The 17,869-nt window shown below is 52.3% G+C and overlaps 1 protein-coding gene across 1 annotated transcript in view; it reads right to left on the reverse strand.

Moving 5' to 3' along the window:
* si:ch211-286b4.4 (SCO-spondin) overlaps positions 1–17,869 on the reverse strand; it is a 53,716-nt gene that overhangs the window by 9,031 nt on the left and 26,816 nt on the right. The window contains exons 55-83 of the mRNA XM_047035943.1: positions 17,088–17,210; positions 16,589–16,804; positions 15,779–15,957; positions 15,532–15,634; positions 15,240–15,398; positions 14,955–15,117; positions 14,457–14,560; positions 14,029–14,208; positions 13,688–13,900; positions 12,767–12,946; positions 12,282–12,473; positions 11,629–11,778; positions 10,692–10,795; positions 10,354–10,556; positions 9,714–9,934; positions 9,370–9,516; positions 8,725–8,889; positions 8,406–8,557; positions 7,859–8,027; positions 7,527–7,635; positions 6,674–6,810; positions 6,473–6,598; positions 6,054–6,233; positions 2,827–3,051; positions 2,544–2,670; positions 2,128–2,327; positions 1,503–1,715; positions 1,260–1,405; positions 247–374 (exon numbers count right to left, since the gene is read on the reverse strand). Coding sequence (XP_046891899.1) covers positions 247–374; positions 1,260–1,405; positions 1,503–1,715; positions 2,128–2,327; positions 2,544–2,670; positions 2,827–3,051; positions 6,054–6,233; positions 6,473–6,598; positions 6,674–6,810; positions 7,527–7,635; positions 7,859–8,027; positions 8,406–8,557; positions 8,725–8,889; positions 9,370–9,516; positions 9,714–9,934; positions 10,354–10,556; positions 10,692–10,795; positions 11,629–11,778; positions 12,282–12,473; positions 12,767–12,946; positions 13,688–13,900; positions 14,029–14,208; positions 14,457–14,560; positions 14,955–15,117; positions 15,240–15,398; positions 15,532–15,634; positions 15,779–15,957; positions 16,589–16,804; positions 17,088–17,210 — 4,714 coding nt within the window. The remainder of the gene's footprint in view (positions 1–246; positions 375–1,259; positions 1,406–1,502; positions 1,716–2,127; positions 2,328–2,543; positions 2,671–2,826; positions 3,052–6,053; positions 6,234–6,472; positions 6,599–6,673; positions 6,811–7,526; positions 7,636–7,858; positions 8,028–8,405; positions 8,558–8,724; positions 8,890–9,369; positions 9,517–9,713; positions 9,935–10,353; positions 10,557–10,691; positions 10,796–11,628; positions 11,779–12,281; positions 12,474–12,766; positions 12,947–13,687; positions 13,901–14,028; positions 14,209–14,456; positions 14,561–14,954; positions 15,118–15,239; positions 15,399–15,531; positions 15,635–15,778; positions 15,958–16,588; positions 16,805–17,087; positions 17,211–17,869) is intronic.

A 17,869-nucleotide genomic window follows, 5' to 3' on the forward strand; every position in this document is an offset into this window, starting at 1 on the left:
GGGCTGCCACCGTTTCTCTCTTTCACAGAGCTCTTTGACCACAAATTGACATGAAAGCCTCAATAGAGCTCAAATCCTATCGATTTGGCCTATCGGCATGTGGATGTTGTTTTTAGCTGTAAGAGCATTTAACTATAAAGGACCACCAGGGCATTAAAGCAGCACTAGACGTAATTTGCTTTACAGCCATGCATGGTCACTGAGGGCCAGTATAACAGTGAGATATGCGTGGGTCTCCAGACTCACATGCCCATCTCCACATCCAGCCAGCCCCCCTGGAGGCCACAGGTGGTATTGCAGGAGTAGAGGGAGGGGGAGACGCACTCTCTGGTGGCCGCCAGCCGCACCTGCCCACCGGAGCAGCGACGGTTCACCTGTGGAACACACAGACAGGTGTGTGTAATGCACGTCCACCACCTGGACCACACAGGTTTGAACCACAGAGATTTAGCCTGTAGAACACTGTGTCAACACACCCGCCAAACACACTGCCAGCTGGTCCCATCTGGACCACACCGTTGGGGACAACAGAAACCCAGACTGCAGAATGTAATAATGGCTCAGCTATAGAGCACACACTGAGGCTAACCTTTATGTTCTGTGCCAGAGTGAGACTCCTGGAGATGTTACTTGCTGTTTCCCTCAATGCTGCAGGTCTTACCTCACTCTTATTATCTGGAACAGTCTATTCTTTTTATGTCCTCTGTTTGTGGAATAACATCACGTAAATTAAAGATGGGGCACTGAACTGCCTCCTGAGAGTTTTTAAAGAGTTTATCAAGGACCTTTTTTATTGATGAAATTGTGAATTTTATATGATGTTCGTTTGACTTCTGTTTTTATATGTTAGTTGTTTTAAATTGGAGTTTTATAGCCCTGTTTTTATGACTGTTTTCTTTTTCAAATCTGTACTTTCATGTCTGGCTTGAATGAAGTTGTGTGACTGCAAGGCTCGCCTGCCAGTGAGACCTTGGTTCTCAGTGTGACTCCGCTGTCAAAATAAAAGTCCAGTAAATAAATAAATAACCCGGAGCCCCTACTGCGATCAAGATTGGTAATAAATCAACCAGGGTGAAAGAAACAGAATAGCCAAGGGCGCCTTGCTGACTGACCGGGTCGAAAACTAATTCTGAAACTTCTGTAAGGATCGATGTGAATGGTGGTGAAGTGAGGTGACCATAGGAAGAACTTTTCAAAAGAAAGTCTGGGGACAGAAGACAGGTTGAGGAGAGGGATTCCAAAGGGCCCGTCTATCTCACCTCTGGCTGACAGTCCTGAGGGCTGTCAGCGCTGGAACTCCTGAAGTCCAAGTCGTCGTAGAAGACAAAGCCGGTTCTGCACACGCACGACCCGTCGGAATGCTGGAAAGCGCGATTCTCACCCATGCAGGTGCAGGAGGAGGAGCCTGTGAGGTCACCAGGGTATGGTAAGGGTTGCATGTAAATGTGTATGTAGTTATGGTAACAGAGGAGGAGAGGAGAGTGAGGGAAGAGAGGACAGACCTGGCAGGGAGGTGGAGGAGCTGCCGCAGGGGAAGCAGGCTCTCTGGGCTGGCAGATGGTTGAAGGTTCCAGGCGGGCATGGGTGGCAGTCTTCCAGCTGACCAGCGTTACTCTGGTTCCCATAGGAACCAGGGGGGCAGGGCAGAGGGGAGGGGGAGCGCGGGGGACACACGTAGCCAAGGGGACAAGGGTTACCGTGGTAACGTTCTGATCCTGTAGAAGATATATGGGACAGGGGTTACCATGGTTACCCCGGTCAACCCGAAGCTGACCTTGCTACAGTCGTGTATGGCACCACAGCACTGACTCAGCATCATATTCCCCTTTGGAGGTGGTAAAAAACAAAATCACTGACTTGACATTACGGGCCCACTGTACTGCATGTTCTAGATGTTTCCCTGCTCCAACACACCTGATTCTAATGAATGGCTCGTTATTGGTCTCTCAAATTCGATAGAGCTTGTTAACAACCCATTCATTAAAATCAGGTGTGTTGGGGCAGGGAAACATCTAGAACATGCAGGAAAGGGGGCCCTGAGGACCACTGTTTAAGACCACTGCTGCAGGGTAACATGGCAGTTGGTGGGAGTGGGCCGGTCAGGCGAGGGCGTCTTAGAGGCAGTACCTGGGGGGCAGTGGTAGCCTGGAGGGCAGGGCAGGCAGTGGGGCTGGGGGGACTGGCGGGGGCGGTATGACCCTCCTTCACACATGGCACAGCAGTGCTCCCGGGAGCCCCGGGGCCCACTGGTGTTGAGGGGCATCGACCCCCCCTCGCAGACCTGCAAGGTGGAGCTGTTGGCTGGGCAGTAGTAGGGGAACAGACACCTGCGGGGGTTATATAGAAATGAGAGAGAATTCCTCTTCAAGTCTCATAAACTGTATCTGTGAATTAAAAACAAGAAGCTCTGCTTAGCTTGTATCTCCATGAATGAGTTGTTCATTTGGAAGCACAATTTATCTGCTTCAACTTATCTGACAGGATAGGACAGAACTGGACTGGAATAGATTAGATTAGACAGAACAGGACTGGACTGGACTTACAGTTGCTTGACAGAATTGTAGGTGTAGGAGCCCTCTGGACAGTAGAAGCCTTCAGGACACACAGTGGGATCTGCCGTCTGTGGCCCACAGTATGAGCCTTGCTTACACAGCCTTTCTGAGAGAGCACCTGCACACACACACACACACAGGAATGTATAGACATACAGACACATACACATACAGACACACACACAGACACAAATACAGACTGACGCACGACCATTAGAACAAGCAGGTCAAACCACATGGAGCAGCTCTCAGGATGGACCAGCCACCAACCTACCAGGAGGACACTGGTATCCAGCCCTGCAGGCTACACCCTCCAGGTTGGGCCGGCCGGAGGTCCGGGGGTCAGGGCAGTAGCTGCCCCCTGGGCATGGCTCACACTGCCTGGGATCAGCCGCCCCGGGCTGGGCCCTCAAGGTGCCCCCTGGGCAGAGGATGGAGGGGCCTGTGCCACTGCACCAGTGTCCTGAGGGGCAGGGGAGGCCAGAGTAGTCTGACAGACCTGCAGAATGGAGGAGAGATGACAGGCTGAAGAGAGTCCAGTAGGCTGAGTGGGATATCCTGAATCTAGCTGTGATCCACAAGGTGCTTCACAGATGTCACAACCAGTGATAAGAAAATGACGCAATGATCAAGTGCTCATCTTCAGTAAGTGTAGTGCTACCCTAGTGTAGTGTTATCCTCTTGAACAGACAGGCTGCACATGAAGTGAATACAGAGAGGCAAAGATGGAGGCAGAGTGCAAGAGAGAGAGAGAGAGAGAGAGAGAGAGAGAGAGAGGGAAAAAGACAGAGGGAGGCAGAGAGAGAGACAGAGGGTGAAAAACAGAGAGAGAGAGAGAGATTAGAGTGGTTATTAAAGGTCAGTATGATATGGGAGATCCAGTGATCCCAGCGCTAGCGGTGAATGTTCCAGAAGGAAATTAGATGATGAGATTACTTTGGTGTAATTGATCAAGGACCTTGCTCATTGCTGTTGCCGGGGGTAATATGTTCTTGAGCATCCTTTGTTTCAGCGCCATTACACACATTATCATCCCCAGCCTCAGCCTACACTCTCAACACAGACTCAGTCTCCAGCCTCACTCCTCCTCATCCCCCAGCCTCACAGCCTGAGCCCTAACCAGACAGTCTCCAGCCTCACTCCTCCTCATCCCCCAGCCTCACAGCCTGAGCCCTAACCAGACAGTCTCCAGCCTCACTCCTCCTCATCCCCCAGCCTCACAGCCTGAGCCCTAACCAGACAGTCTCCAGCCTCACTCCTCCTCATCCCCCAGCCTCACAGCCTGAGCCCTAACCAGACAGTCTCCAGCCTCACTCCTCCTCATCCCCCAGCCTCACAGCCTGAGCCCTAACCAGACAGTCTCCAGCCTCACTCCTCCTCATCCCCCAGCCTCACAGCCTGAGCCCTAACCAGACAGTCTCCAGCCTCACTCCTCCTCATCCCCCAGCCTCACAGCCTGAGCCCTAACCAGACAGTCTCCAGCCTCACTCCTCCTCATCCCCCAGCCTCACAGCCTGAGCCCTAACCAGACAGTCTCCAGCCTCACTCCTCCTCATCCCCCAGCCTCACAGCCTGAGCCCTAACCAGACAGTCTCCAGCCTCACTCCTCCTCATCCCCCAGCCTCACAGCCTGAGCCCTAACCAGACAGTCTCCAGCCTCACTCCTCCTCATCCCCCAGCCTCACAGCCTGAGCCCTAACCAGACAGTCTCCAGCCTCACTCCTCCTCATCCCCCAGCCTCACAGCCTGAGCCCTAACCAGACAGTCTCCAGCCTCACTCCTCCTCATCCCCCAGCCTCACAGCCTGAGCCCTAACCAGACAGTCTCCAGCCTCACTCCTCCTCATCCCCCAGCCTCACAGCCTGAGCCCTAACCAGACAGTCTCCAGCCTCACTCCTCCTCATCCCCCAGCCTCACAGCCTGAGCCCTAACCAGACAGTCTCCAGCCTCACTCCTCCTCATCCCCCAGCCTCACAGCCTGAGCCCTAACCAGACAGTCTCCAGCCTCACTCCTCCTCATCCCCCAGCCTCACAGCCTGAGCCCTAACCAGACAGTCTCCAGCCTCACTCCTCCTCATCCCCCAGCCTCACAGCCTGAGCCCTAACCAGACAGTCTCCAGCCTCACTCCTCCTCATCCCCCAGCCTCACAGCCTGAGCCCTAACCAGACAGTCTCCAGCCTCACTCCTCCTCATCCCCCAGCCTCACAGCCTGAGCCCTAACCAGACAGTCTCCAGCCTCACTCCTCCTCATCCCCCAGCCTCACAGCCTGAGCCCTAACCAGACAGTCTCCAGCCTCACTCCTCCTCATCCCCCAGCCTCACAGCCTGAGCCCTAACCAGACAGTCTCCAGCCTCACTCCTCCTCATCCCCCAGCCTCACAGCCTGAGCCCTAACCAGACAGTCTCCAGCCTCACTCCTCCTCATCCCCCAGCCTCACAGCCTGAGCCCTAACCAGACAGTCTCCAGCCTCACTCCTCCTCATCCCCCAGCCTCACAGCCTGAGCCCTAACCAGACAGTCTCCAGCCTCACTCCTCCTCATCCCCCAGCCTCACAGCCTGAGCCCTAACCAGACAGTCTCCAGCCTCACTCCTCCTCATCCCCCAGCCTCACAGCCTGAGCCCTAACCAGACAGTCTCCAGCCTCACTCCTCCTCATCCCCCAGCCTCACAGCCTGAGCCCTAACCAGACAGTCTCCAGCCTCACTCCTCCTCATCCCCCAGCCTCACAGCCTGAGCCCTAACCAGACAGTCTCCAGCCTCACTCCTCCTCATCCCCCAGCCTCACAGCCTGAGCCCTAACCAGACAGTCTCCAGCCTCACTCCTCCTCATCCCCCAGCCTCACAGCCTGAGCCCTAACCAGACAGTCTCCAGCCTCACTCCTCCTCATCCCCCAGCCTCACAGCCTGAGCCCTAACCAGACAGTCTCCAGCCTCACTCCTCCTCATCCCCCAGCCTCACAGCCTGAGCCCTAACCAGACAGTCTCCAGCCTCACTCCTCCTCATCCCCCAGCCTCACAGCCTGAGCCCTAACCAGACAGTCTCCAGCCTCACTCCTCCTCATCCCCCAGCCTCACAGCCTGAGCCCTAACCAGACAGTCTCCAGCCTCACTCCTCCTCATCCCCCAGCCTCACAGCCTGAGCCCTAACCAGACAGTCTCCAGCCTCACTCCTCCTCATCCCCCAGCCTCACAGCCTGAGCCCTAACCAGACAGTCTCCAGCCTCACTCCTCCTCATCCCCCAGCCTCACAGCCTGAGCCCTAACCAGACAGTCTCCAGCCTCACTCCTCCTCATCCCCCAGCCTCACAGCCTGAGCCCTAACCAGACAGTCTCCAGCCTCACTCCTCCTCATCCCCCAGCCTCACAGCCTGAGCCCTAACCAGACTCAGTCTCCAGCCTTCCACATCCTCAAATCCCTCAACCTCACCCCTCCTCACCCCCCACATGCACCAGTCTCCTCACCCTCAAGGCCTAGACTTTTGTGGCAACGCATTCTCACCCGTAGAGTTGCAATGGTATCCAGGAGGACAGGGGAGGCAGTCTCCCTTGCTGCCTGCCCCAGGGGAGGGTCTGTAGGAGTGGACAGGACACGGCCTGGGCCCTGCCCCTCCTCCATGGTCCATCCCCACCACCCCATCACAGTAGTGGCCTACAGGACACAGGTGCAGGACTGGGTCACCTGGGTGGGGGGGCGCAGAGTAGTATAGTAAGAGAAAGAACATAGGATAGAGAAAGAGAGGGAAAGAAAAGGAGGGAGAGAAAAAGACAGACACTGCTATAGAAAGGCAGAGATGGAGGGGGAAATAGAGAGAGAGGAGAGAGAAGGGAGAAACAGAAAGATAGAGTGTATCCAAAACCAGCAACGCCTCTAGACAGCGATTATTCACAATGTCCTCATGTATTATGTGCAAAACCAACCTGCTAGACACCAGTGCTGGGGAGGGCAAGGCAAACAGTCCTGGATACTGCCCCCTCCTGGGGCAGTTCTAATGGTGTTGGCAGGGCACGCCTCTGCTCTCACTGTGCCCTCAGGGCAATAGAACCCTGATGGTGACGGATCAATAATTAGCATAACTGATCAATCATCTAGCGGGTGTGTCGGAGGCAGTTTGGGCTCACCTGGAGGGCAAGGCCCGGCACACTGCTCCCCCCACTCACACTGGCTCCAGTCAGCCTGGAGCCCCCTGGGGGTGAACTCTGCACTGCCAGACGCACACAGGTAGCCCTCAGCACACGCAGCCTGGATACGGCCAGCCCTGAGCACAGAGAGCACAGGGGAGAAAACACACCATGAAGACATGCTCACGCACAGGATGCTGCGCCGGCATTCATCACCCACACGTTCATACACAGATGCCTGCAGTGTGCAGACACACATTTACATACTTGTACATTTGCACACAAACACGCTCAATAACGAACAGAACAGTCGCATGATCACAGGACATGAATACACATTGTTCGCTTGCCCGGGAACATATTGTCATCATGGAGAACATATACATCATTATGACACATCCCAGGTGCTAACGAGCCCTGCCTGTCTCTGAACCAGAACTGGTGAACAGAACATGCTGGAGGCCTCGCTAATTACTTGTATCAAAAAAGGGGGAGGGGAGGAGAGGACAGAGAATAAGAGCAGATGAGACGAGACGAGATAAATGGAGAGTTGAGGACAGGACAAGAAAGCAAAGGAGGAATAAGAAAGGACACGAAAGGGAAGGCGGATAGAGGACAAAGGACAGGCGGACAGGAGGAGAGGAGGAGAGGAGGGGAGGTGGAGATGAGGAGAGGACAAAGAAAACACAGGAAAGGAGCAAAGGAGAGGAGAGAGGAGAGGAGGAGACGCGATAAGAGAGAACAGAGAGCAGAACGCAACAGAAGATGAAAGCTGACAGCAGGCTATGGGGCCAGTGGGTCTGTGAGCAGGTGATAAGAATAGTCAAACTCCTCCTCCTCTGTGTGCCCCTGCCTGCAGTAGCTCCCTGGGGGGCAGGACAGGCACTCCCTCTCCTCCTGCAGCCCCCCCTGGCCTGGGGGGGTAAACGTGCCGTTGGGACAGGGCTGGGGGACCATGGTGCCTGGCAACAACAACATGGATGGTATTCAATGTTTTCAGAATGACTTGAACTCTCCAGGGTGTGCGTGTCTGTGTGTCTAAGCCTGGTAATATTTAATACTGGGTGTGTCTGTCTGTGTGTGTGTGTGTGTGTGTGTGAGCATATCAGTGCATGTGAGTGTGTGTCTACCGCTTCTGATATTTGGTACTGTGTGTGTGCAATGCATATGTGTGCGTGTGGATACCTGCAGGGCAGAAGGCGTGCGGTGGGCAGGGCCAGGGGTCCCCTACGACAGCCTCCTCGCAGTAGAAGCCTGGCCTGCAGGGAACACAGAGCTCTGACCCAGGCTTTGGCTGGTACTCTCCTGTAGGACAGGCCAGGGCCAGGGGAGAACCTGCTGGACAGTAGTGGCCCTGTGGAGGGGTGGAGGGGAGGAGGAGGAAGAGGAGAGGAGGAGGGGGTGGGGAGGAGAGGGGAAGAGAAAGATGAGAAGAGGGGAAGGAGTGGAGGAGTGGAGGAGAGCCATGTATGACGGGATAAGGAAGAGAGGGAGAGAGGATGAGAGGAGAGGGGGGAAGAGAAGGACGATGCAGAGGGAAATGAGAGGAAGCGAAGGAGAGAGAGAGGGATGAGGAGATAAAGAGAGGAGAAGTAAATAGAGAAGGATAAAGGGAAGAGGAGGGTGATTAAAGTTTTAACCTGAGGCAGAACAATTATAGAGGAGGGTGACTCAAAAAGGGGGAGGGATGGATGGAGGGATGAGGGAGTGAAGGACAGATAATGGGTTCTACCTTGGGGCAGAGGACAGCGTAGGGGGTGGTGGAGGAGAAGTCATATGGGCAGTAGAAGCCAGCAGCACAGAGACCCGAGGGGGAGGATAGCCCCTCTCTGGCACAGTACCACCCAGGAGGGCAAGAAAAGCAGCCCTCGAGAGAGACACCACCTGGAGGAACACAGAAAACAGGAATAAACTCAACAACAACACCACAGCAGCAGTTGGAAACTGCTGGGAAGTCAGAAACATTTAGTACACTTTATTTTGATTCATTGATGCACCAAACCCAATGTGACAGTCTTCGGTGTTTGAACAGGTAGTTTAATCAAACGCACCTGTGCTGTTCCTGACACTGCCTGGAGGGCAAGGCTTGGGAGAGAGGCAGCCCTCAGGGCAGTAGTGACCCAGGGGACAGGGTCCGTTCCCGGGGAAACTGTCTGAGTGGACGGGGGTTGGTTCTGATGCCCCGCCCTGGCAGAAATAACCACGCTGACAGGGGCCTGGGCGTGGCAACAAACACAGATCAGAAATACATCTTAAACTATGTATCAACTGGGTATCAAATGACAAATCACGTCTCGCACTATTCTAGTAATTATTTGAGTACATAAAAAACTCCACAAATCTATCCCATTGAGACATCTGCCTGTCAATCTCAATGTTTTGTACTGAATGAAAGAGCCTACTGAATGAGAGAGCCTGTATCTGTTGCCTTCTTGTTGTGACTACTCTAGGTGATGTTGTGACTACTGCAGGTGATGTTGTGACTACTGCAGTGATGTTATGACCACTCTAGGTAATGTTGTGACTACTGCAGTTGATGTTGTGACTACTCTAGGTAATGTTGTGACTACTCCAGGTGATGTTGTGACTACATTAGGTAATGTTGTGACTACTCTAGGTGATGCTGTGACTACTGCAGGTGATGTTGTGACTACTGCAGGTGATGTTGTGAATACTGCAGGTGATGTTGTTGATACCTTGCGGTGTTGTGGCCCCAGCTGAGCTACAGTATACCCCAGAAGGACAGGCCCTGCAGACAGAGGCAGACCAGGCTGCTGTCTGGTTACTGAGGGAGCCTGGAGGACAGGCCAGGGGCAGAGATGAGCCGGCCGGACAGAAGTGTCCTGAAGGGGGCAGAGGGAGCAGAGGGACCACACACTCAAGAGGATGGTGGTCCATGCTGCTCACACTTTGATTTTAAGTATATATCTCAAAGTTTATTCAATGCGAGGTGGATGGAATTAAACCACGCTGAGAAATGTGGATACAGAGTTTTCAATGACTGAGTACATCAGTGTTTCCATGACAACATGAGCCTCACCAGAAGGGCAGAGCGATGGATTCTGGGTAGCGAGGGAGGGGCACATGGTTCCGTTGGGGCAGGTGAGGCAGTGGGCGGAGCCAGGACTGGGGCTGTAGGTCCCAGGCTCACAGGGTGTCTCTGTTGCCGTGCCAACAGGACAGCTGTGCCCCGCCGGGCATGGGTAACCATGGACACCATCAACAGGGCGCGGAGTGGGGCTCCCGCCCAAACACACGTACCTGGACGGGGAGATGAAGAGAGAAGCAATCCGTGTGAACAGCTGTACACTTCTAATTAAGTTTAGATCATTTGATAGAATCAAAACACGCCGTCTGATAACATTTGATTCAATCAGACTAGTTCTTGTACATCCTTTGTCCATTTAACCCGACATCCTCAGACAGAGAACCCTTACAGCCAGAACATTATCTGTCATTTACTTTCCAGGTCAGCCACAACGAGGGACAAAAACAGGCCGATGATGAGTCATATAAACAGTATCATTTCCGCACATGGCTTCAGTCAGGCGGAAAGCTCCAGTACTTGCAGAGCTTTCCCACCCCTCATTAACTCCCCTCTCCCCCTCTCCCCCCCACCCCACAGCCCCACCGGCCTCCCTCCCAGCAGACAGGTAGACAAGAGGAACACACAGGTTTACCCTGCGTCACACTGGGCAGTGTCTGAAGGCAGCACCAGGGCCGGGGCGCTGCAGAAACGTCCTGCCGGACACGGCGGGCAGTCCTCCCGCCTCTGCAGGGCCGGGGAGGGGGAGAGGGAGCCGGGGGGGCAGTGGAGGGGGGAGCCCGTCCCAGGGGGGCAGTAATGGCCAGGGGGGCAGAAGGCAGTGGTGCTGGAGTTGCCCTGAGGAGAATAGGCAGGTTTTTATGAGCTGAGAAGACACTGTTGTGTTACTGTGCTTTGAGGTCATGAAGCTAGTGAAGAATAGAAGGTAGTGTAGTGTACCTGGTATCCAGTAGTGTAACAGGGTGAGTGTACCTGGTATCCAGTAGTGTTGGGGCTGGAAGCACCAGGCGGACAGTAGTATCCGGCCTGACAGGGTCCTGATGCCTGGGAGAGGCCTGGGAGGGAACAGAACTGGCCTGCAGACACACAAACACACAGACGCGCACACACACACAAATGCACACACACGCCCATGCATACACAAGTACATTCACATCCCAGTTGACCAACTCCCTGGATGGATAATTACAGTGACAGGGCTACAGTTGATCTCTCCTCTCCTTCCTGGCACAATGAGGGAGTCCATCCATCATAGCTACTGTCCCTGGCTGGGATCTGCAGTCACTCATAATCACGGCTGCCAAACAGTAGCAACTGCAGGTGTCTGGGTGGCGTTGAATAGCATTATCATCACCACTATGACTAGCTCTTATTGTCATTATCTCTATGCAAGGGCATTTTCTAGACATGGCAACTAACAAGACTGCCCAGAGCGCCACTTACAGGCGGGGTGCCGATTTCCCCCCCCCCACCCATCAATCAAAATACATATATTTTGGGGGCAACACAATTTTGTATTATTGTTAAGAAGAAAAAAAAGATTAAAACACAAATCAAGACTTTTTTTTTTTTTTGTCAACTTTTGACTTTTGCTCCGTAAATTTTTTACAAAAATATCTGTACATTGAAGTGCTACTACTTCTACTAGTGAATGATGGTCCTGTCCTTGAGTGAAGTATGTGTTTACTTTTGCCATCTCTGGTCATTATCCTCCTCCTTGTGTGTGTGCGTGTGTGTGTGTGTGTGTGTAGGGAGTATCAGTACTTCAGCAGCAGCAGACAGATTTTGTGTCTCTATTGCAGTAGGAAGTGTTCTCAGTACCTATATGGCGAGGCTATCATCATCATAGCCACTAACATGATCATTCCTATTCTGATTAGATGATCATTGTTGTCTCAATGTGTCTTACCAGCGGGGCAGGGCAGACAGTGGCCAGGGCTGGAGGCTCCTGGAGCAGCCTGCAGGGTGCCAGGGGGGCAGGGGAACTCAGTACCCAGAGGGAGCCCTGTGGGGCAGTAGTGACCTACCGGACACGTTTCAGGCTGCACCACACCTTGGCCTGGGGGAGAAGGGGGGAGCATTACGTAAGGAATGTAATGTATTACATTTATTTTAAATGTGGGTAAAATATATTGTATGTGTGTAAAAGATCACAAAGACATGTAGTACATTCATCCACAACACTACTTGAACTGTGGTCACACAACACCACAACACCAGGGACATCCACAGCTGGTGGAACGCCCTCGACTCACGGCCAGCCTCATTCAGAATTACAGTAGTGACCAAAAGAAAACTGTGCTACATGTTTATTGGATACTTTTGACCTTGGAGTTGTTTATTTAAAGATATGGATTTCCAGACCAGAATGTGAGGTTAATGGTCCGGAGGTCTGTGTCTAGCTTGTGGACCTTTCATTTCAAGGTGAAGTCTCGTGAAATAGCAGCCTTGCTGTAGACAAGACTCCCTATGTCCTCTGCTGTCCCTTATTCACATATCAGGGATCATTTTATATTGGGGATTTGCATCATCAAGACTACAGTACGCCACTGTTTTTCTCACCTCGGCAGTAGAGTCCAGCAGGACAAGAGGAGCAGTTGTCCGGGTGAGTGTTGCCTGCCCTGGGGCTGTATGTACCGGCAGGGCAGAGCAGGGGCAACGGGGAACCCCCGGGGCAGTAGGACCCAGGGGGACATAGGGTCTGGTCGGGTCGGCTGGAGCCGCGGTCACAGTAGAAGCCAGCCCAGCAGTCACCTGGAGGGCTCACATGGGTTGGTATGGTAACTGTCACATCCTGTTGTGTTTTTCCCCTCCCTTTTCTAATTTATCCCTTAGCACAACCTGAGGCAAAGCCATGTTTGAGTAGTTCCTACAGACAGAGGCTTACACTGACAGCTTATCAGTACCTGTTGATTGAAACCGTATTTCTGCAGCAGCTCATTAAAGAAGCTGTAGTGTGTGTGTGTGTGATGAACTGTGTGGGATAAAAAGGCAGGCCTTCTCCTTGAAAGATATCAGAAAAAACAAGTAATGAACCTTAAACTGACCTGCTCTAAGACCCAGCAGGCAGAACCACCCAGGCGGGCAAGGTGACCCGGTTCTGTTGTCAGTGGGGTTGGGCACCGTGGCTGTAGTCACACACAGATAGCCAGCAGTGCAGGGTCCAGTGGGCTGGACCAGGCCTTCAGAACCACAGAAGTGGCCCGCAGGACACGGCAGGCACTCACCTGCAGAGACACAGACAGACCAATAGACTGAGGGACTATCGACTGAAGGACTATACAGGACTATAGACTGAAGGACTATACACAAGACTATAGACTGAAGGACAATAGACAGAGCTATAGACTGAAGGACAATAGACAGAGCTATAGACTGAAGGACAATAGACAGTGCTATAGACTGAATGACTATAGAAAAAGGTGCAGAATGTAGGACTACAGACACGTCTAGAGACTGAACTATAAACTAAAGGATTATAGACTGAAGAACTACAGACTAAACTATAGTTTGAAGGACTACATACTATACAGGAGCTCAATAAACTGTAGTACTACAGACTGGAGAACTAGAGTCAGAATGAAATCAGACCCTGACTGATTGCCTTGCCTCGCAGAGATTATTAGGTGTGTAGTACTGTATTTAAACAAAAGTTTAAAGGATTTCCAGGAGTCAGATGGACATGTTTATAGGGCAGATAAACAGATAAACACATGCATGGAAGCTCAGGCATTTTCAGTGGAATTGACTCTCCATTAGCAAGATTGTAAAAATCTAGTGGTTCAGCCGATGGCAACCATTAAGAAGATTGTAAGTCAAGTAGTAAGCTTCGTCCCTGTCTGGTTAGTTCAGGGTATTTTATGCTTGACCACTCCAGTCCCAGACCTGAAGGATATATGAGGATTTTATAGCAGGTTATTTATGATTATTGTCAATGGTCTGAGGTTTTTTCTTAAGTGCTCCCTCACCTGGTGTGGTGAGGCCCTGGACGGGGCTGTAGGTGCCTCTGGGGCAGGGCAGGGGCTGGCTGGCAGGGCCCTCTCCAGGACAGATGTATCCTTCTGGGCAGGGCTGAGGGCCAGTGGCCCCGCTGGGGCTCCCCCTGGTGTAGTGGGTCTGGCAGTGCAACCCGGGAGGGCAGGGGAGACACTCCCTCTGGCCCGCAACTTCCTGGAACCAGCCTGTTTGGACAGACAGGAAACCATGTGACAGGAACAGGAAGTAGGAAGTGAGATAATAAAAGAGTGAAAATGAAAACCTTCAAGGTCAGCTCAAGGGCAAGGTCATGGTAATATCACCCCCAGCTCACCCTCAGGACATGGGGTACAGTCGTCTCTGGTCATCCCTCCAGTCTGGTTCCGCTGAGTTCCAGCCGGGCAGGGTATAGGTACGCTGGTGCCCCTCTCACAGTAGTGGCCTGGGGGACACAATCCTCCAGACAGTCCTGGCTCTGGGGCTGCACTCTGAGAGCCTTCCAGGCAGTAAAAACCTGGAAAACAATAAATCTGACAACCTTATCAATAAAAACATTACAACTGGCTCCACAAACGGGATCATCAATAACAACAACAACACAACATTGAGGACGATAGCAGAAACAGCGACAACACCTCAAAAGTAACATTTAAATTCAACGGGACGGAAATGTCAATTAATCCTGAGGTTGATCAAATCCAGAGCGGAATCGTCTAGCGACATGGGAGAATTAGAAAAATATTTCAGTGTCAGAGGACTCACCTGGAAGACAGTGTCCGGTACCAGTCAAGAGGCCCTGCTCAGCGCAGTAGAACCCTGGGCTGCAGCTGCGACACTGGGACGCCTCCCAGAGACCGTTCTGCTCACTGCAACACACACACACTCATGTCATTGAACAGGCTGAGGAAAGGTCCTTCTAGTGTCCCTGAGACTCCCTGTCTTAATATGAGTGCACAATAACAACACTCCTCACCTTTTGAGACAACAAAGACCTCAAACAGGTCAACTGAGTTTTAACATGATACAATATGTATGAGTCTGACGGTGATGGGACGCATGTGAGGATGCGCAGGTGACTGTTTAGGTAAACAAATAAACAAACGTGGCTGCTAAAAGTAACCCCTTGTTGAGTTGCACAAAGCTTCCTGTATGATTCACCATGCAGCGTGAGGGGAGAGCTGCTCGGGGGTCCCGGAGGACCAGGGGAGTCACTGAAACACTCAATGGTTCTCCTAAAGTTAGACCTGCAAGGCCTTGTACCTGAATGTGCCTTTGGGGCAGGGTGTTGGAGCAGAGGAACCAACAGGGCAGTAGGACCCAGGGGGGCACACAGTGCCGGTGGTGTTGTCTGAAGGAGAGGACTGAGACGCCCCTCCCAGACACAGGAAGCCTGCAGCACACGGGCCGCTGGGTGATGTCAGCCCTTCAGGAGATGAACCAGATGTTTCATTTCACACTCCAAACTTTATAGTTCATCACTTGAATGCCAAACAGGAAGTTGGAGACAGTAAAACAGCATTATATCGTTCAGAACAACTACAGCACCTGTTCCTTGACAGAATGTCCCCGGGTCACATGGGGGGCAATCGGATACACTAGCCAATCCAGAGTGGTTGCCATAGAAACCTGCCGGACACGGATGCTGATTTGCTGATCCAACGGGGCAGTAAAATCCTCTCTCGCATAGACTGGGCCGGGCCATCCCTGGAGGGAGGGAGCAAGAGGAATGACAGAACCATGGAGACATGTTTATTTAAGACGATGCATTCGTCCATAACCCTCCATCAATCCACCCATCCATCTATCCACCCATCCATCCTTCTATGGGTAAGACTACCTTGTTTCTGACAGTAGTAGCCGGCAGGGCAAGACTCACAGCTGTCTTGGGCCTCATTGGGCTGGTGGCTGCCTGGAGGGCAGGCTCTCTCTCTGGAGCTGCCCTGAAACACACACACACACTCTCCAGATCATTAACGTGATGCCTACCTGTCATTTCTATAACCCCATCAACTCAATACCATAGACATCATCCATAATCTATGACATCCATCCTGAATGACAGTGCTCCAAGCCGTGTGCCTGACCTCCTCACAGTAATGTCCCACAGGACAGGCATGTTGTCTGGGCGTAGGTGAGCTCTGTCCCCCTGGGCAGTAGTAGCCTGGATCACAGGGGCCGCTGGGGTCAGACAGGCCTGCTAGGGGGCAGTAGAGAGCAGGAGGGCAAGGCTGGCAGTCTTCCATGGTAGAGCCACCTGGGTAATCTAAGAGGACACACACGCACACACATTCAATCATGCACCTTGTCTAGTGGATACAGGGAATGTAACAAGCATGTTTATGAAAAGAGTCATTAACTGATCATCTGTGGGCATGGAGTGATAATTACAATTGAACTATTCATAGGCCTTTGCATCTGCTCACAAGTGCATGCACTTATAGGGTCTCACACCACTCAGTGGTTTAATACTTGACTATGTCTGCATTCCAAAAATAAATGAGGATGATAACGTGTAGGGCTGTAATGAGAATTGTGTAGAGGGGTGTGTGTTTCCGTACTGTATCGCTCTACCAGTGAGTGTTTGACAGCTGTGCACTTCAGATTGTTTCTCTCTCTCTCTTTTTATCTCTCTCTCTCCCTCCCTTTCTCTGTCATACTCTCTCTTTATTGCTCTCTCTCCTTTCTTCCTCTCTTTCTCCATTTCTATCCCTCTATTGCTACCTCTCTCTTTCTCTCTCTCCAAAGCTTCATGTTGTTTCTAACTACAGTGACAGGTCTGTTGCTTAGGGTTTGCTAAAGGGACAATCCACACAAAACATATGAAATGATCTTAATATTGAAAAAATATTTTTCCTTCTCATTACCAGTAGTTAGGCAGTACAGAAGTCTCTTACTTTTCATGGTTCCTGGGGGGCAGGGTACTGGGAGGGGCGTACCCCGGGGGCAGTAGTGTCCTTGAGGGCAGGGAGCAGTGTGGGGGGCAGCAGAGTACCTGGGGCAAAAGAACCCTGCGGTACAGGGTCCTGAGGGGACATGTAGACCTGTCTGCCCACAGAAGGAGCCAGCCTCACAGGGCAGGGGTGAGGAGGAGCCGGGGGGACAGTAGGAACCTACAGGATGGACAGGACAGATTAGACAGCTATAGGATAGATTTACATCACTAGATCAGACAGCTATAGGATAGATTTACAACACTAGATTAGACAGCTACAGACCAACAACACTGGATTAGACAGCTACAGTATAAATGAACAACACTAGATTAGACAGCCACAAACACTTTTAGCTATTATGAGGTACTGAAGAGGAAGTCAGACAGCAGTAAGCACAGACCACATCGCAAGAACATGAGAAGTTTGTGGAATGTTCTGCGAGAATCTTGTTGGTTTCTACCTCTGGGGCAGATGTCTCCTCTGAAGCTGATACAGGTGTAGTCCAGGGTGCTGGGAGGAGGGCTGGGAGTTGTCCTGGTCTGCTCTGACCCTGTCATCACCTCCATCCACAGCTCAGCTCCATCTGGGGGGGGGGCATATGACCACACAACAGATGGCCGAGATGGGAAGGAGATACTATATCTAGGTTGAGAACATGACACTGTCATGACTGAGACGCAACCAAGATGGCTGTGTCATGTGTCATATGAAGACGGCAAACACGTGAATGAGGTGCATTTCAGACAACCAGGAGCCGAAGACCCCCCCACCCTCCATCTGTGTGTCAGTGTACCTGATCCAGTGGAAGTGAGGGGGCAGGATGTGTCATTGAGGGGGTGGGTCCTCTATGTGTCAGTGTACCTGATCCAGTGGAAGTGAGGGGGCAGGATGTGTCATTGAGGGGGTGGGTCCTCTGTGTGTCAGTGTACCTGATCCAGTGGAAGTGAGGGGGCAGGATGTGTCATTGAGGGGGTGGGTCCTCTGTGTGTCAGTGTACCTGATCCAGTGGAAGTGAGGGGGCAGGATGTGTCATTGAGGGGGTGGGTCCTCTGTGTGTCAGTGTACCTGATCCAGTGGAAGTGAGGGGGCAGGATGTGTCATTGAGGGGGTGGGTCCTCTGTGTGTCAGTGTACCTGATCCAGTGGAAGTGAGGGGGCAGGATGTGTCATTGAGGGGGTGGGTCCTCTGTGTGTCAGTGTACCTGATCCAGTGGAAGTGAGGGGGCAGGATGTGTCATTGAGG

The sequence above is a fragment of the Hypomesus transpacificus genome, chromosome 15 (assembly GCF_021917145.1).
Source record: "Hypomesus transpacificus isolate Combined female chromosome 15, fHypTra1, whole genome shotgun sequence".
NCBI classification, from domain to species: domain Eukaryota; kingdom Metazoa; phylum Chordata; class Actinopteri; order Osmeriformes; family Osmeridae; genus Hypomesus; species Hypomesus transpacificus.